At 44.2% G+C, this 16,244-nt stretch overlaps 1 protein-coding gene across 1 annotated transcript in view; it reads left to right on the top strand.

Annotated features, from left to right (window-relative positions):
- The window catches only part of Aqp9 (aquaporin 9), a 45,176-nt gene that overhangs the window by 18,145 nt on the left and 10,787 nt on the right, over positions 1–16,244 (top strand). The window contains exons 2-4 of the mRNA XM_021172079.3: positions 5,849–5,975; positions 11,475–11,612; positions 13,735–13,853. Of these exons, the coding sequence (XP_021027738.1) occupies positions 5,849–5,975; positions 11,475–11,612; positions 13,735–13,853 (384 nt within the window). The remainder of the gene's footprint in view (positions 1–5,848; positions 5,976–11,474; positions 11,613–13,734; positions 13,854–16,244) is intronic.

Below are 16,244 nucleotides of genomic sequence, written 5' to 3'. Positions count from 1 at the left end.
TACATATTGAGCTAGAGCCATGAGTCCTACAATGTGTTTTCTTTGATTGATGGTTTAGTCCCAGGGAGCTCTGGGGGGTACTGGTTAGTTAGTTCATATTGTTGTTCCTCCTATGGGGCTGTAAACCCCTTCAGCTCCTTGGGTACTTTCTCTAGCTCCTTTATTGGGGGATCCTGTGCTTCGTCCAATGGATGACTGTGAGCATTCACTTCTGTATTTGTCAGGCACTGGCAGAGTCTTTCAGGAGACATCTATATCAGGCTCCTGTCAGCAAGCTCTTGCTGGCATCTGCAATAGTGTCTGGGTTTGGTGATTGTTTATGGGATAGATCCCCAGGTGGGGCAGTCTCTGGATGGTCCTTCCTTCAGCCCCTGTTCCTAACTTTGTCTCTGTAACTTCTTCCATGGGTATTTTGTTCCCCCTTCTAAGAAGGAGTGAAGTATTCATACTTTGATCTTCCTTCTTCTTGAGTTTCATGTGTTTTGCAAATTGTATCTTGGGGTATTCTGAGCTTTTGGGCTAATATCCACTTATCAGTGAGTGCATATCATGTGTGTTCTTTTGTGATTGGGTTACCTCACTCAGGATGATATCCTCTAGATCCATTAATTTGTCTAAGAATTTCATAAATCCATCAATAGCTGAGTAGTACTACATTGCATAAATGTACCACATTTTCTGTATCCATTCCTCTGTTGAGGGACATCTGGGTTCTTTCCAGCTTCTGGCTATTATAAATAAGCTGCTATGAACATAGTGGAGCATGTGTCCTTATTACAAGTTGGAGCATCTTCTGGGTATATATTTTTTCCACTGGATGGTTTTAGCTCCTTTGTCAAAGATCAAGTGACCCTAGGTGTTTGGGTTCATTTTGGGGTCTTCAATTCTATTCCATTGATCTACCTGTCTGTTGCTATGCCAGTACCATGCAGTTTTTATCACAATTGCTCTGTAGTACAGCTTGAGGTCAGGCATAGTGATTCCACCAGAGGTTCTTTTATTGTTGAGAATAGTTTTTGCTCTCCTAGGTTTTTGTTATTCCAAATGAATTTGCAAATTACCTTTTCTAACTCTTGTGAAGAATTGAGTTAGAATTTTGATGGGAATTGCACTGAATCTGTTGATTGCTTTCAGCAAGATAGCTATTTGTACTACATTAATCCTGCCAATCCATGAGCATGGGAGATCTTTCCATCTTTTGAGATCTTTGATTTCTTTCATCAGACACTTGAAGTTCTTATCATACAGACCTTTCACTTTCTTAGAGTCACACCAAGGTATCTTATATTACTTGTGACTATTGTGAAGGGTGTTGTTTCCCTGATTTCTTTCTCAGCCTGTTTATCTTTTGTGTAGAGAAAGGCCACTGATTTGTTTGAGCTAATTTTATATCCAGCTACTTCGCTGAAGTTGTTTAGGAGTTCTCTGATGGAATTTTTGAGGTCACTTATGTATGCTATCATATAATCTGCAAATAGTGATATTTTGAATTCTTTCTTTCCAATTTATATCCCTTTGATCTCTTTTTGTTGTCTAATTGCTCTGGCTAGGACTTCAAGTACTATATTGAATAGGTAGAGAGAGAGTGGGCAGCCTTGTCTAGTCCCTAATTTTAGTGGGATTATTTCAAGTTTCTCTTCATTTAGTTTGATGTTGGCTATTGGTTTTCTGTACATTGCTTTTATTATGTTTAGGTATGGGCCTTGAATTCCTGATCTTTCCAAGACTTTTATCATGAAGGGGTGTTAGACTTTGTCGAATGCTTTCTCAGCATCTAATGAGATGATCATGTGGTTTTTGTGTTTGAGTTTGTTTTTATAGTGGATTACATTGATGGATTTCCATATGTTGAACCATCCCTGCATCCCTGGGATGAAGTCTACTTGATCATGACGGATGATTGTTTTGATGTGTTCTTGGATTCGATTTGCAAGAATTTTATTGAGTATTTTTGCATCGATATTCATAAGGGAAATTGGTCTGAAGTTCTCTTTCTTTGTTGGGTCTTTGTGTGGTTTGGGTATCAGAGCACTTGTGGCTTCATAGAGTGAATCGGGTAGAGTACTTTCTGTTTCTATTTTGTGGACTAGTTTGAGGAATAGTGGAATTAGGTCTTCTTTGAAGGTCTGATAGAACTCTGCACTAAACCCATCTGCTCCTGAGCATTTTTTGGTTGGGAGACTACTAATGACTGTTTCTATTTCTTTAGGAGATATGGGACTGTTTAGATTGTTAATCTGATCCTTATTTAACTTTGGTACCTGGTATCTGTCTAGAAAATTGTCCATTTCATCCATGATTTCCAGTTTTGTTGAGTATAGGCTTTTGTAGTAGGATCTGATACTTTTTGGATTTCCTCAGATTCTGTTGTTATGTCTCCCTTTTCATTTCTGATTTTGTTAATTAAGATACTGTCCCTGTGCCCTCTAGTTAGTCTGGCTAAGGGTTTATCTATTTTGTTGATTTTCTCAAAGACCCAGCTCCTGGTTTGGTTGATTATTTGTGTAGTTCTTTTTGTTTCCATTTGGTTGATTTCAGCCCTGAGTTTGATTATTCCGTGCTGTCTACTCCTCTTGGGTGTATTTGCTTTCTTTTGTTCTAGAGCTTTTAGGTGTGCTGTCAGGCTGCTAGTGTATGTTCTGTCTAGTTTCTTTTTGGAGGCACTCAGAGGTATGAGTTTTCCTCTTAGGAGTGCTTTCATTGTGTCCCATAAGTTTGGGTATGTTGTGGCTTGATTTTCATTAAACTCTAAAAAGTCTTTAATTTCTTTCTTTATTTCTTCCTTGACCAAGTTATCATTGAGTACAGTGTTGTTCAGCTTTCACGTGTATGTGGGCTTTCTATTATTTATGTTGTTACTGAAGATCAGCCTTAGTCTGTGGAGAACTACTGGACTTGATGGGCTATTTCAACATAATGAGATGTGTCAGAACTGCAGCATTTCGAAGTATTTGAAAAGGGCAGTGGAGCTTAGTGAGGGGTGGTGGGTGCTCGAAGCAGGCAGCATTTTAGTTTGTAGTTGAGAACAGATGGGTTTTGGAGAAGCAAGTGAAGAGAAAGGCACACTGTGAGCAGGCATGTAGAGTTTGGAGTGGCAGCTATCAGTTCCAAGGGCTCATCGAGGCTGGCATGCAACCCCATGGATCTGTTTTGGGCAGAAGGAAGGCCGGGCCCCATGGGGCAAGGCAATGGAAAGCCTGGATGTGCAGTGATGTTCTCAGGCCGCAGAGAGACTTTTGTATACAGCTGTAGCCATGGCATCTAGCTCCACTACTAGATGGCTAGAGGGTGGTGGGGACTCTGGCCAGAGGCTGTAGACAGAAGGGAAGTATAAGAACATCACTATGAGTGTTCAAGGAGGGAAGAAGGGAGGCAAGATAGCTCCAGAATGTCTGGCTTAGTGGCTAGTAATAGAGGGGGCCTACCTCCCATTCCAGTTAACCACCAGTCTGCCTTTTTGAATGTTTCCTGTCTTTTCCATTGAGACTTTCTCTTGCCCTCAAAGGCATGAAGATGTGCTAATGAAACCAGGACTTACTCTGTTATCGTCACAGTCCTGCCTCGAGCAGTAGCACGCACACAAACATAAAACGATCGGTCTCTGGAAAGTCAACGAAAACAAGCGAAACCACTTGAAGCCTTGCAACTTCCCCTCACCCACATTGGATTCTATGGTTAGCAGCGACACAACAACTATCTCCACTGCCTGTCAGAGTGGACCTTCCCCTGCTTGTTATTGCCAGGAAGTGAGTTCATGGCTAAAGTTCATGGACTCGATTATTTGAATCCGTGAACTCAAAAACTGGATCTTAGCCTCCCTTTTGCATTTACATTGAAAACAGTCCCTGCGTTTGCACTTATGATCAGTGTTTGCTGTTTAAATAGTGCTTTTATTAGTGTTATCTCATTTGAACCTTTATTGAAACCCCCCGGGAAGCAAGCCTGAGGAATGATTGCCATTGCTTAGTGGAAGGGCAAGCCGAGATTGAGAAGCAGTGTGTTCACTTGTACAACCATGAAAGGGGCTTTCACGCCCAACAGAAAAAGTAACAGTCTGATGACTTGACATGAATACATTAGAAACTAATATTAGATACAGAGACCAACACACTTAACATGTATATGTTTCCTTTCTCTGTGTATGTATGTATAGTGTAGGAAGAAAATAAAAATACTTACAATAGATTCCTTCTGTCTGCTATAAAGTTCAGAATTATCAAACTGGGACAGACTACCAGGGACATGGTACAGGAATTAAGAACATAAACCCTGAGACTGTACGATGCTCACCTCTTAAACCCAACCAGAATGCGATGAACAAGCCAAGCCACCATGCAGTAGCCACGTGTAGGCACTCTGCTCTGCACTCCAGTTAAAGCCTCCGTGAGCAGCCAGGACCACCCACAAGGCAGACGTATGAATGCAGAAGCCTCCAGAGAATTTCAGTGGAGTAGAAATGAAATGTCCTGCCAAACCTGCCTGGATCTAGGGTTCATCCACAACACAAATTTAATCTTAAGTTTGAGGCAGCTCTGCGGAGGTGGAACTCAGCGCTCATGTGGTCTTCTACTAACGGTCTTCTACTACTCTACTGAGTCCACCAGAGGTTGTTGGTTGTAGGAAGACAGTTGAGTGGGTTAAGCTGATGAGAGAGTATAAGTCAATATAAATTCAGTATATAAGTAAAAGATGAAAGAGGGTTTGGGGGCACAGGGATAAGGGTCACCTTCCTTCCACCCCTCTCCCTCAGCCTATAGTGTGATTTACAATGCCCCTTGCTGCTGCTCCCAAGACAATTTCAACACCTAGGACAGAAACGGAGAAATACTTTCCAGAGTGAAATCAAACTGGTCAGAGGCCTCTCTGGACACACTCAAGACAGTTCAAGCTTTCCTGTTTCCGCTGGACCTACACTAGGGGCTGTGCAGCAGAATCGTGACCACTGGAAGACTCATGTTTGAAGGGCTCCAGCTGCTTCTGCCCTGGTTGTCTGGAGTAGCTCATCTCAGATGACAGTAATATCCAACCCTACTTCCTGAGGGCAATACTGATGCTGTTCACTCAGTTCAGAAGTTATACTCCGCATTTGATTGGCTTTAGATTACAAAGACAACATAAAGGCACAAATGTGACATTAGTTTGGACAGTCGTGATGATAGGGATCCTAAGTGGAAAAATCAGCCGTTAGGCTATGGAATGGAGCCAGAGTGCTCTGAAAGGGGAAAGAACACACTGCAAGACTGTGGCTTGATTTACCTTTTAATATAGAATATGGCACCACGGCTGTGGATGAAGTCTAAGTCTTACTTGCGATGTGCATACTAAGGGCTTCTTTCTAGAAGCCAGGCTCTTCTGCTTCTCCTAAGGCCAGTAATTTGCAAATAAGATGGGTGGATATATCCTTGAACTGGGGATAGTGGGATTCAAAGACCACCAGTCTATCATCTGTCTTCTGCCTTTGGGGAGGGATAAGCTGAAATCATCCTGTATGTATTGAATGTCTCCTATACAACCAGTTCATCACTATCAAGAAGATATTTGTATACAGTTTTTATACTCCCAAATTGGGAATCTTCTTTTTTTATCCCTTTGAGGAGTCTAGATCATGGTGTGAACTTACCTGATATATAAGTTATAAGCAGAATGTTTATATTGTATACACCTGGTAAGATTCATTCACCTGTAGCCTTGGAGATAGCCAAAGCATTATAATTTGAATCGTTTGGAATCTAAGGAAGTTTAACTCATGACTTTACTTTAAAGATACATACACAACTCCATGCCATATTGCATTAGGCAGTGCCCATGCCCATTTCCTTAATGAGTTGTTTTGTTCTTTTCCTTCTAGGTCCTTGGATGTGGCTCTATTGCCCAAGCAGTCCTCAGTCGAGGAAAGTTTGGTGGAATCGTCACTATCAATATTGGATTTGCAACGGCAGTTGTGATGGCTCTTTATGTGACCTTTGGGGTCTCTGGTAGGCAGCAGAACTCCTTACCACAACTACTAACAGTCCTAACGTGCTGGCAGCGTTGGCCACTCTACATGCTTTCTTTATTACAGCTCAACAATGCTGCAAGAATATGTATTGATCTCCTTTTCGTAGATGGTAAAGTTGAAATACCAACACATGGTTAGTGGCTTCTGCAAAGGCAGGGTTAGCACTCACACCTGAGCCCTCCCTGGCAGCTGCAGTGTATTGTCCAGAAATCAGTGCCTTTTATTTTATGCATCTCATGCGTGGAAGCCATTTCCCAGATAAGCTTGTGAATAGCCAAGCAAAGGTCACGGCAGCAGAGGCATGTCCCTGGACCTTTATCAGCTACAATCAGAGAAGCTAGGTCTTGTGCAAGGTCAGCCTGGTCTTCACGACAGTGTGTATCTGAGCTACAAAACATTAACTTAGTTCTTCCCGGATGGCCAGGTTGATAATGACCACCTGCAGGGTTTTGCAAAGCAAAATGCTGGGATGCTGTTGAATGCGGTCTGGAAACTTAGAGATGGGGAGCAGTACTGAGTGTTTTGAGTCATGGAGATTTCCATGTGGGTACCAAGCACTAAAGCAAAACTGATCAGAAGAGGACATTGAGACACCTTGGCATGGTAGGCACCGTGCCAGGCTTGGGACATCCTTAGTCACCCCTCTCCCTTAGAATAATGTTCTGTTGGAATGTGTTCTTATCTTCATATCATACAGAGAGAAGTCTGTATGATATGAGAGAAAGTCCTTAAATTGCTATAAGTCCTGAATTTGGCAAAGAGACAGAGCAAAGTTGACCCTCAGTGTTCTATTAGGGGCAAAGTTACTCTGGAAAAAAAAAAAGATCCTTAAGGTAAGCTGGCTGGTCTTGTGATAAATATGCCACTGGGATGCTGAAGAGCGATGCCCAGACTCCCTGTAGCTTTGTGGGGTGTGACGCTGCAAATGACCCTTGACTGGATGACAACATTTCCATGGTTATAGGAAGATAGCCAGAGTTCTGTGTTTGTGATGTGTTTGGCATGAGCAGTGTCTCCAGTCAAGTCGCCAGGCTTTTGCTGTGACTCCAGCATCATACCACTCACCATAAGGAAAGCACAAGATTTGCTGGATATTTTCTCTGTTCATGCTAAAGCTAGGTTAGTGTGGGGACCATGACACCAGACATGAACTACACTCTTGAAATAAGTAGTCAAGATGTTCCATTACTATTCCCACTCCTTCCAGCACATTCGAGTAAGTGTAGTCTCCACACATCCATTATGAATATAGGAACATTTTCAGTCATTTTTTTTAAGATAGAGGCAGGGTTTAGAACATTGGTTCTCAGCCTTCTTAATGCTGCAGTCATATAATACAGTTCCTCATGTTGTGATGAACCCCAACCATAAGATTACTTCATTGTTGCTTCATAGCTATAATTTTATCACTGTTATGAATCATAACATAAAGATCTGATATGCAAGATATCTGATATGTAACCCCCCTGTGGAAAGGTCTTTCAACCCCAAGAGGGGTCGAGACCCACTGGCTTCAAACCACTGGTTTGGAGGATTTTGCCTGCATGATACCCTGAACTGAACAATGACATGTAGCCATGTGGGACTTGGATTCTGTCAGTGTAGTTGACCCCTGTCACTGCCACTGCAGCTCATGGCTCTTTGCATCTGTTGTTATATTTGGGGACTTGAAGAGTCATTGTCAGGGAAAGAGTTGGAAGGACGAGCAGGAAGGATAAGAGAGTAGGAAGATGGCAAAGACCTGTCCCGTCTGGCCTGTGTACTGAGGCTAAGTCCTTGGGAGTGAGAATCAGAGAGGCTTTGGGTCTGACTCAACTGTTTATGAGAGGCTATGAGAGTTGCCAAAACACAAGTAAAATGGTGAGTGAGCCCAGCTCAGGATATGGTAGTGTAAAGTTGGAGTGGAGGCAACTGCCTCTGTTTGGAACTAGCATAGTTCATGTTCTGAGAGTCCATAACTTGGGCATGTTCAGGACAATGCATGCACTCTCCATGACAGATACACAGACCACAGCATCAGCAGCCTGGGGGACCAGAGAAGACCATTGTGTGGGAGGTGTCTGTCAAGGTGGCTGTACCTAACAGGCTCTGTAGCCACATGGGAAGCCCTTTTTGAAGACTCATGAACAACCAGTGCATGCTGGACATGAATATAAATGCAATCCCATTGTGCGGTCACAGGCTGCTGGAGTCAGTGGCCTTTCCCTTTTAAATCTAAAGAATCAATTTGCAGCCGGGCGTGGTGGCGCACGCCTTTAATCCCAGCACTCGGGAGGCAGAGGCAGGCGGATTTCTGAGTTCGAGGCCAGCCTGGTCTACAAAGTGAGTGCCAGGACAGCCAGGGCTACACAGAGAAACCCTGTCTCAAAAAAAACCAAAAAAAAAAAAAAAAAAAAAAAAGAATCAATTTGCTATAAAGGGGTTTTAGCATTCTGCTCCATTGTGAATGTGCTAACCAACCAATCAGAGCGTACCACACCTAACTATGTAGCATGCTACTGCCTGTTGGTTAACTATTTTTTTAAAGTTGTGTGTGTGTGTGCGCACGCACACACATATGTCATGGAATGCATGTGGAGGCCCAAGGTTCTCTCCTTTTACCATATGGGTCTCAGGGACTTGAACTTGGGTTAGTGGGGTTGGTGGCAAGTGACTTTACCTTACCCTCTTAGGCGTGTCAGTGGATCACATTGGTAACTACTTTTGATGTTGCATTTTTGTAAATGAATTAATTGAAAAAGCAGAATGGCCTGTTCAAAGACAGGATAAACGTAAGATATCTATCACATAATTGTGCAGGAATGAAGAGAAGGAGTTTGCCTAGAACAGAATCTTAAAACAATTCACTTAGCTCACCCAGGATCCACACTGTGGGCTGTCCAGTTGTTCTCCTGGGGGCAGGGTCTTTATGTGGATAATATGATCATCAAAGCAACCGTGGCTGAGCCAATATTTGAGGGCAGGACTCTGTGCCCCTGCTGCTCATGTTCTTTCCACTACACTGCTCTGGCCTTGGCCTTGCAGTAAACCTCTCAGGTCTGGAGGGAGGAAGTTCTATCGCCCGTCTGGACTCCAGCCACTGCTCCTCCTCCATTTCTGACCCCCCCCCCTGCCACCCCCGTCGCCCCTTCTTCTCAAGGCTTCCTCCTAGATCTACCCTCTCTGACTCCCAAGCAACTCCAGATTCCCTAGACTTCTGTCATCTGAGTCATCTAAACAAAGACCCTTAAAGCCCCATGATAATTTCATCGGCTTTTTTTTTTTTTAATTTAAGATGCCTACCAAGTGACTGACATTGCATGAGACCTGAGGCTAATTAGACTTTCAGGGTGCTTGCCAGAGATTGCACGGTGTAAACCTACCTGCAGGAAGTTTTATTTTAGAAGAGAACTTATTCTAGAAGCCTCACCTGCCAAGGCACTCCTGATGGATGGTTTTGATCAGAGGTGACTTTTTAAGTATCTCTTGTCCTTCCATAGTGAGTGTCTTCAGGCTGTCTGCCTTAGATCATAGGTTCTGCCCCTGTAGAGAGGAACAACCATGCCCTTTGTCCTGCCAGGTACCTCTACTCATCTGCTATGCTCAGAGGTTCAACTCCTCTAAGCTCAGAGACTCTTCCAGGCTCTGACCCTACTCCCCTCTAAAGTTTAGACATGGAAGGTTTCATTTGGTCTGTAGGCTGCTGTTGGATCCTCTGTCCCTTGCTCACCCTGTGTAACTAAAGGACTGTCCATGCAGCCATGGGAAGAAAAGGAACAGATGCAGCCTAGTTCCAGGAATTTCCCATCAGCCCCTGTGTTTGTCCAAATTCATATTTCCAACCTTCCTACTAAGCTGGCTTCTGGAACCCATAAAAGCAAGACCCCACAGATGAAGTACTTATAAGGATCCAGGGGGTTATTCATGTTTTGATATTTTGGAATTTTCTTGCTCATATTCGCTGAAGTTGAATGGCTACCTTTGTGGCTTAGCAGCCAAAACCCATCGTCAGCCTTGGGCTGAAGATTCAGGAAAAGCATGTCTCTCTCTAAGGGTTAAGGATTATCATCTTGCTCATCATCACCATTGCCATCAGGAGCTAGCTGGCATCTCTCTTGTTCACACCTAACCTGAGCATCCACCTTTCAATGTGCTCACTTTGAAAATGAATTTGATCTCCCTTCCACATGAAATGCTATCCATGTTCTTCAAGTTTCATCTTATGCATCCCTATCAATTTGCTATAAAGGATTTTTAGCATCCTGCTCCATTGTGAATCTGCCAACCAACTAATCAGAGCTTACCACACCTAATTATGTAGCATGCTACTCAAAGTATGTAGCTACCTGGTGTTAACTACTTTTTTTAAAGTTTTGTGTGTGTGTATGTGTGTATCCCCACTATATGCATAAATGTACACATGCTTAATTATCAAGGCAGATACATCTTGCTTTTAGATTTATTTTTAAGTATGTATATGAGGAGAAGGGGAGGATGTGTGTGTGTGTGTGTGTGTGTGTGTGTATGAATGCACGTGTATGCAGAGTCCAGAACAGGGCACTGGATATATTGCAGCTGGAGTTACAGATGTTTTGAGCTACCTACCCGGTAGCTCCTCTGCAATATGAGTTCCCAACCACCGAGATAACTCTCCAGCCCCAAGGCAGAGAAATCTTTCTAAACCTGCTGAAGGAGGTTTAGAAGTAAATTCATGGAACTTGGCTTTTAAATTCAGATGAAGTTGGACTTGGATTTTGGCTCCATCCCTCAGTGACTGGAGAAAGCGCATGTTGCTCAGTTTGCTCACCCAGCTAAACAAGGGCAGAGTCCATTCCATTAGGTTCTTAAGTCCAAATAATACCACAGTGACCGTATCTGGCAAGTCACTCAGTAAATATTGCCACTGAGTCCAAAACCACGTGGGAACATCGGCGGTGCTGCACAGAGCAAACCTTCTCTCCGACCTTACGGGTAGCCGAGAATCAGGAAGCTGCTTTCGCTACCTATGGCTCGGGTTGTGTTAAAGGAGCTGTTGTCACATTTCTGCGTGGGAAAGCACATTGTTTACGCAGAGGGACCTAGAAGGATCCATTCCAATATGGCAGGCACCTCTGACAAAGCCCTTCTGCCTCTGGGACAGGCACAGGGACTCCACCAGGACGGCATCCCTTCCCAGTGCTAAGAATGGCTTTCCAGCCTCTGGGCACATGCCTTCTCTATTTGTTAGATATATATTTAAACCTCAACCGCCTTGCCATATATCCACAGTAATAGTTTACAACAATCTACTGGAGGTATTCTTTAACTGATGGCTGAAACTCATACCAAGTGTTTAAAGGTCTGAGTTCCTTTTCATACAGAAGACTATTCTAAATGGTGTTTAAGGGTGCCACCGATGATTAGGTCTCCCTCGCCCAGCACCCTCCAGGGTCTCTGTTTCCCTCTCCCCACTCTCACTTTCTGACCTCTCAGCTTGACTGTCTCTTCTTCCTTGCAGGGGGCCACATCAACCCAGCGGTGTCTTTTGCAATGTGCACCTTTGGAAGGATGGAGTGGTTCAAGTTCCCATTTTATGTGGGAGCTCAGCTTTTGGGAGCCTTTGTCGGGGCTGCAACTGTCTTTGGCATTTACTATGGTGAGTACTGAACCTGAGTCCAAAGATTTGGGGGGCTGGCGGGGCATCCTGGGAAAGCCTGAGTTCTTGGTAGGAAGCAGGGAGGCAGAGAGAACAGGGAGCATTGTGACAATGTGACCAAGTTATCAACTGGGGTCAATTTATGAAGCCCTTTAGTAAAGTCCATGAAGCGGCCTTTTTTTTTTTTTTTTTTTTTTTTTTTTTAATCTAAAGATGTTCATGTGTGCTAGGTTTTGTTTGTTTGTTTGTTTGTTGTTTTTTAACTTGTGTATATGTCTATGCACCACTGTGAGTCTGCTGCTCACCGAGGCCAGAAGAAAGCACCGGATTCCTTGGAACTGGAGTTCCAGACCATTGTTGGATCGATACCATGAGGGTGTGGGACCCAAACTCAGATCCTCTCTGGAACAACTACAGTTCTTAACTGCTAAGCAACCTCTCTAGATGCCAAGTATGAATCTTAAGGAGGAATGGCATAACTTTTAAGAGCCTAATTTCAGGCCCACCCTGCACTGCAGTATGAACACAGGCAACGTGCCAGTTGCCTTTCTCCTGCTTTCTCTGACTTGATGATAAAAGTTCTGCCCAAAGTTCTGCCCAGTTGTGAAATCTGTGGCCCTGTAAATATTTAGAGTAGGAGTCAGAGAACATGCCTTTGAAGAAGCTCAGCCAGTGACAGGTCGGGGGCAGACTCTGCCCCTTTTAGCCAGGGGCATCTACTCAGGAGCCCTCAGGAAAGTGTGCTCCCGGCAATCACAGACCCAGGACTGAGCTATGACCAAGACAGGTACTAGCTTTGTGACTTAAATACATCATTTTGGAATGAAGCAACATGGCACATGCCCGTAATCCTAGCACCTACATGGTTGAGGAAGGATGGACGACCAGGCACTCAAGGTCATTCTCGGCTTGAAAGCAAATTCCAGGCCAGCCTGAGTGATTGGAAACCTGGTCTTGGAATAAATAATAAATAAGTAAGTAAATAAGGCACCACATAGGTCTCAGTTTCCTTCTCTGGAAAATGAGGAACTCCCAAAGTGTGCAAGGCTCAGGGACTTCAGTATTCCCCAGCACCAACTATTAAAATAGTTCTTTGCACACAACCCAAGATGAGCCTTGGCATATTCTGAGTGGCAAACTGAAGACATCGATAATCCATACCCCAGGGAAACAGGTTGGACAAAGGGGCTTCTTTCCAGTGTCTCTCTGAGAATTAAATGTCTAAGGGAGACTCGATGTCGGACCAGAAACTCAGAGGGCCAGCAGCTCAACAAAGAGAAGCCTAGGTGGGTGCCACCTGGATCAGTGGCTGCTGGTTCCCTGCTTCTGGGGGGCTCTACAGACCATCCATAATATCTTTGTTATCCGGGTGCACTGTCAAATTCTGATGTAAACTTTTAGGAGCAGTGAAGAGGACCCTAGAAGCTGTGACTTCCACTTAGCACAGGTTAAAGTCACACTTTGGTTTTAGATCCATCTAAAAATTCCAAGAATTTCCCACATGCACCCACCCAAAGAAGATGGGTTTCCAGGAGCCTATAAGAATTTCATACAAGTTGAGATGAAAGCACGGCCAATCACGGGCTTTCTGCTTTCTACTTCATCATCCTGGGGTCTTCTTGGGGAGTCTCTGGGGCTATCTCACCATAAATACTGCTTGACTTCTATTGATTTGCTCAAGACCAAGCATGGGTCTCTGTTTCCCCTTTGATTTCTGCTGCTGTGACAGAGGAGAGCGTTCCCTTCAGCTTACAGGTCACAGCCCCTCACCCTATTCAAAGTCAAAGCAGGAGCTCAAAGCAAGACCTTGAAACAGAAAATATGGAGGGACAGTGCTTGCTGGCTTGCTCACAGGCTCATCTATAGAAATCTTTCTTATACAGTCTAGAATGAACACCTGGAAGAATGGTGGGATGGACCCTCCCCCATCAATTAATAAGCAAGACAATTCCCTCACAGATATGTCCACAGGCCAGTCTGATCTGGTGGTCTCCCAGTTGAGATTCCCCTCTCAGGTTTACCCTACCTAGGTGATGCCATGTTGGCAGTTAAAGCTGACTCGGACACCCTCCTTCAGTCCTTTCCAGAAAACACTAACGTCCCCGAGCTCTGTCTTCTATAGACGGACTCATGGCCTTTGCTGATGGAAAACTGCTCATCACGGGAGAAAATGGAACGGCGTTCATTTTCGCGACATACCCAAATCCATTCGTATCCGTGCCAGGTGCCTTTGTAGACCAAGTAAGTGAAGGACCTGCTTTTGGTGGAAAGACATGATAGAAAGTGGGGATGGGGAATCAGGCGTGGACAGGAATAGGGTGTGTACTGGAGCACTGTATGCCGGTCAGAAGGGAAGGATCACATCCCCCAGTCAGAGGTGTCTCTGAGAACTGAGCTTTCTCGGCAGTGGTTTGCCCTTGAAGATGCTGATGTCACTAAAAGGGGCCTCAGCTTCCTGTTTAACACACATAGCTGCTTCATACCAGTTAAGGTCCAGACAAAGACTGGCTGCCTGGAACTAGAAATGTGGTGAGCCTGGGGTGTGAGATGGGAGACGGGGGACGGGATGGGAGAGGGGCAGGGGTGCCGAGAATCTGCCCTGTCTCTCCATAAGCCCTAGCTTCTCCTGACTCTCAAGGGGTCTAAGTGTCTTGACTAGATTGAGATTTGAAGAAGTGTGGTGTGGTGGCTGCGCACTCGTAATCCCAGCCTTTGGAGGGGTAGAGGCAGGAACATCACCACAAGTTTCAGGCCAGCCTGGTCTATATAGAAAGTACCAGGTCAACCAGGGCTACACTACACTGAGAGACCTTGTCATAAAGAGCTACAGCCATATTGGTTGGTTTGTGAAAAGACACACACACATCACCATTTTTTCTTTTCCTTTCTCTTCTTTTCTTTTTAATATTTATTTATTTATTTATTTATTTATTTATTTATTTATTTATTTATTTATGTGAGTGCACTGTAGCTGTACTGATGGTTGTAAGCCATCATGTGGTTGCTGGGAATGAAGGTTGCTCACTCAGGCCAGCCCACTCACTCCAGCCTAAAAATTTATTTATTATAAGTACACTGTAGCTGTCTTCAGACGCACCAGAAGAGGGCATCAGATCTCATTTCAGGTGGTTGTGAGCCACCATGTGGTTGCTGGGATTTGAACTTAGGACCTTCAGAAGAACAGTCAGTGCTTTTAATCGCTGAGCCATCTCTCCAGCCCCACTTTTGATCACAATGTAAATCAGGACACAAACATTTGCTGATCTTTCCCTGGGTACTCAGCCCCATGTCTGGAGCTTGAAGAATTTGTTACTACTGCATGTGGGCTGCAAAGTCCCAAGAATCCTTGAACTGAAGTAACATTCCCGTCTCTGACTCTTTGAGTGGTTTCAGCATGTTGCTGAACTTAAAAAAAAAAAAAGTTTCTGACTTTGGGGCTGGAGAGATGGCTCAATGGATAAAAGCACTGGCTGCTCTCCACAGAACACTTGCATGGTGGCTCATAACCATCTGAGCCATCTCCAGTTTCAGGTGATCTGATGCCCTCTTCTGGACTCCACAGGTACTACATTCATGTGGTACACCCATGTAGGCACTTGTACACACAAAATAAATATATATTTGCCCATTTCACTCGGATAAATACCACATGGATAAATATCAGCCTTTGCCAGGTTCATTGTAAGAGTTAAAAATAACAATATGAGAAATATGTGTTGTGAGCAGTGTCTGTGAAGAAATGTAGAATGTAGCTGAACAGAGTGTCATCTATGGAACAAAGTGACAGCCAGACAAGGTGTATCCGTGCATGCCTGCAATCCCAGCCCCCTCCTAAGGAATTAAAAAAAAAAAAAGAACAATGTAAACAACTAATAGTAAAACAAGGCTATAGCATCACACTAGTGACATGCAGGAAACCCACATGTCCTGGGACTGTAGAAAGAGTGTTAGTGGGAAAGACAGAGCGACAAAGTTGCCTGAAGAAAGAATGTTGTCACTATGTGCGATAGTATATGTGTGGTAGGCAATGCAGTGACTGAGTTTGAGATTCCTTTCCGAGTGTCACACATCTTGGGGCACACTTCTGTGAAGGGAAGCCAAAGTTGTCTATATTACACATGCAGTGAGGGAAGCCAGAGACCCTGGGCCGAGATAGGGTTTGGGGATAGTGTAGTGGGGGAGAGAATGAGGGAATCAATCCTTCAAGGAGCTCATGAGCTATCAAGTAGAAAAGCAGAACCAGTGTGATGAGCACAGCCACCCCCTCCCCCATACCCTGCAGAGAGACTTGATGGATGGGCAAGTGCTTGTTTCTCTTGAAGACATATGTTTGACTGGGCTCCAACTCAGAAGTAGAAGCTCTAGGAAGACCAAAGTGTGGATACTTTGACCCTTCTTAGAAGGGAGAACAAAATAACCATGGAAGGAGTTACAGAGACAAAGTTCCGAGCAGAGACTGAAGGAAGGACCATCCAGAGACTGCTCCACCTGGCGATCCATCCCATAAACAACCACCAAACCCAGACACTATTGCAGATGCCAACAAGAGCTTGCAGACAGGAACCTGATATAGCCGTCTCCTGAGAGGCCTGACTAATACAGAAGTGAATGCTCATAGTCATCCATTAAACC

This window comes from Mus caroli, unplaced genomic scaffold, assembly GCF_978045245.1.
Source record: "Mus caroli unplaced genomic scaffold, Mus_caroli_1 scaffold_11, whole genome shotgun sequence".
Lineage (NCBI taxonomy): Eukaryota > Metazoa > Chordata > Mammalia > Rodentia > Muridae > Mus > Mus caroli.
This window is presented reverse-complemented; position numbering and strand designations above follow the sequence as displayed.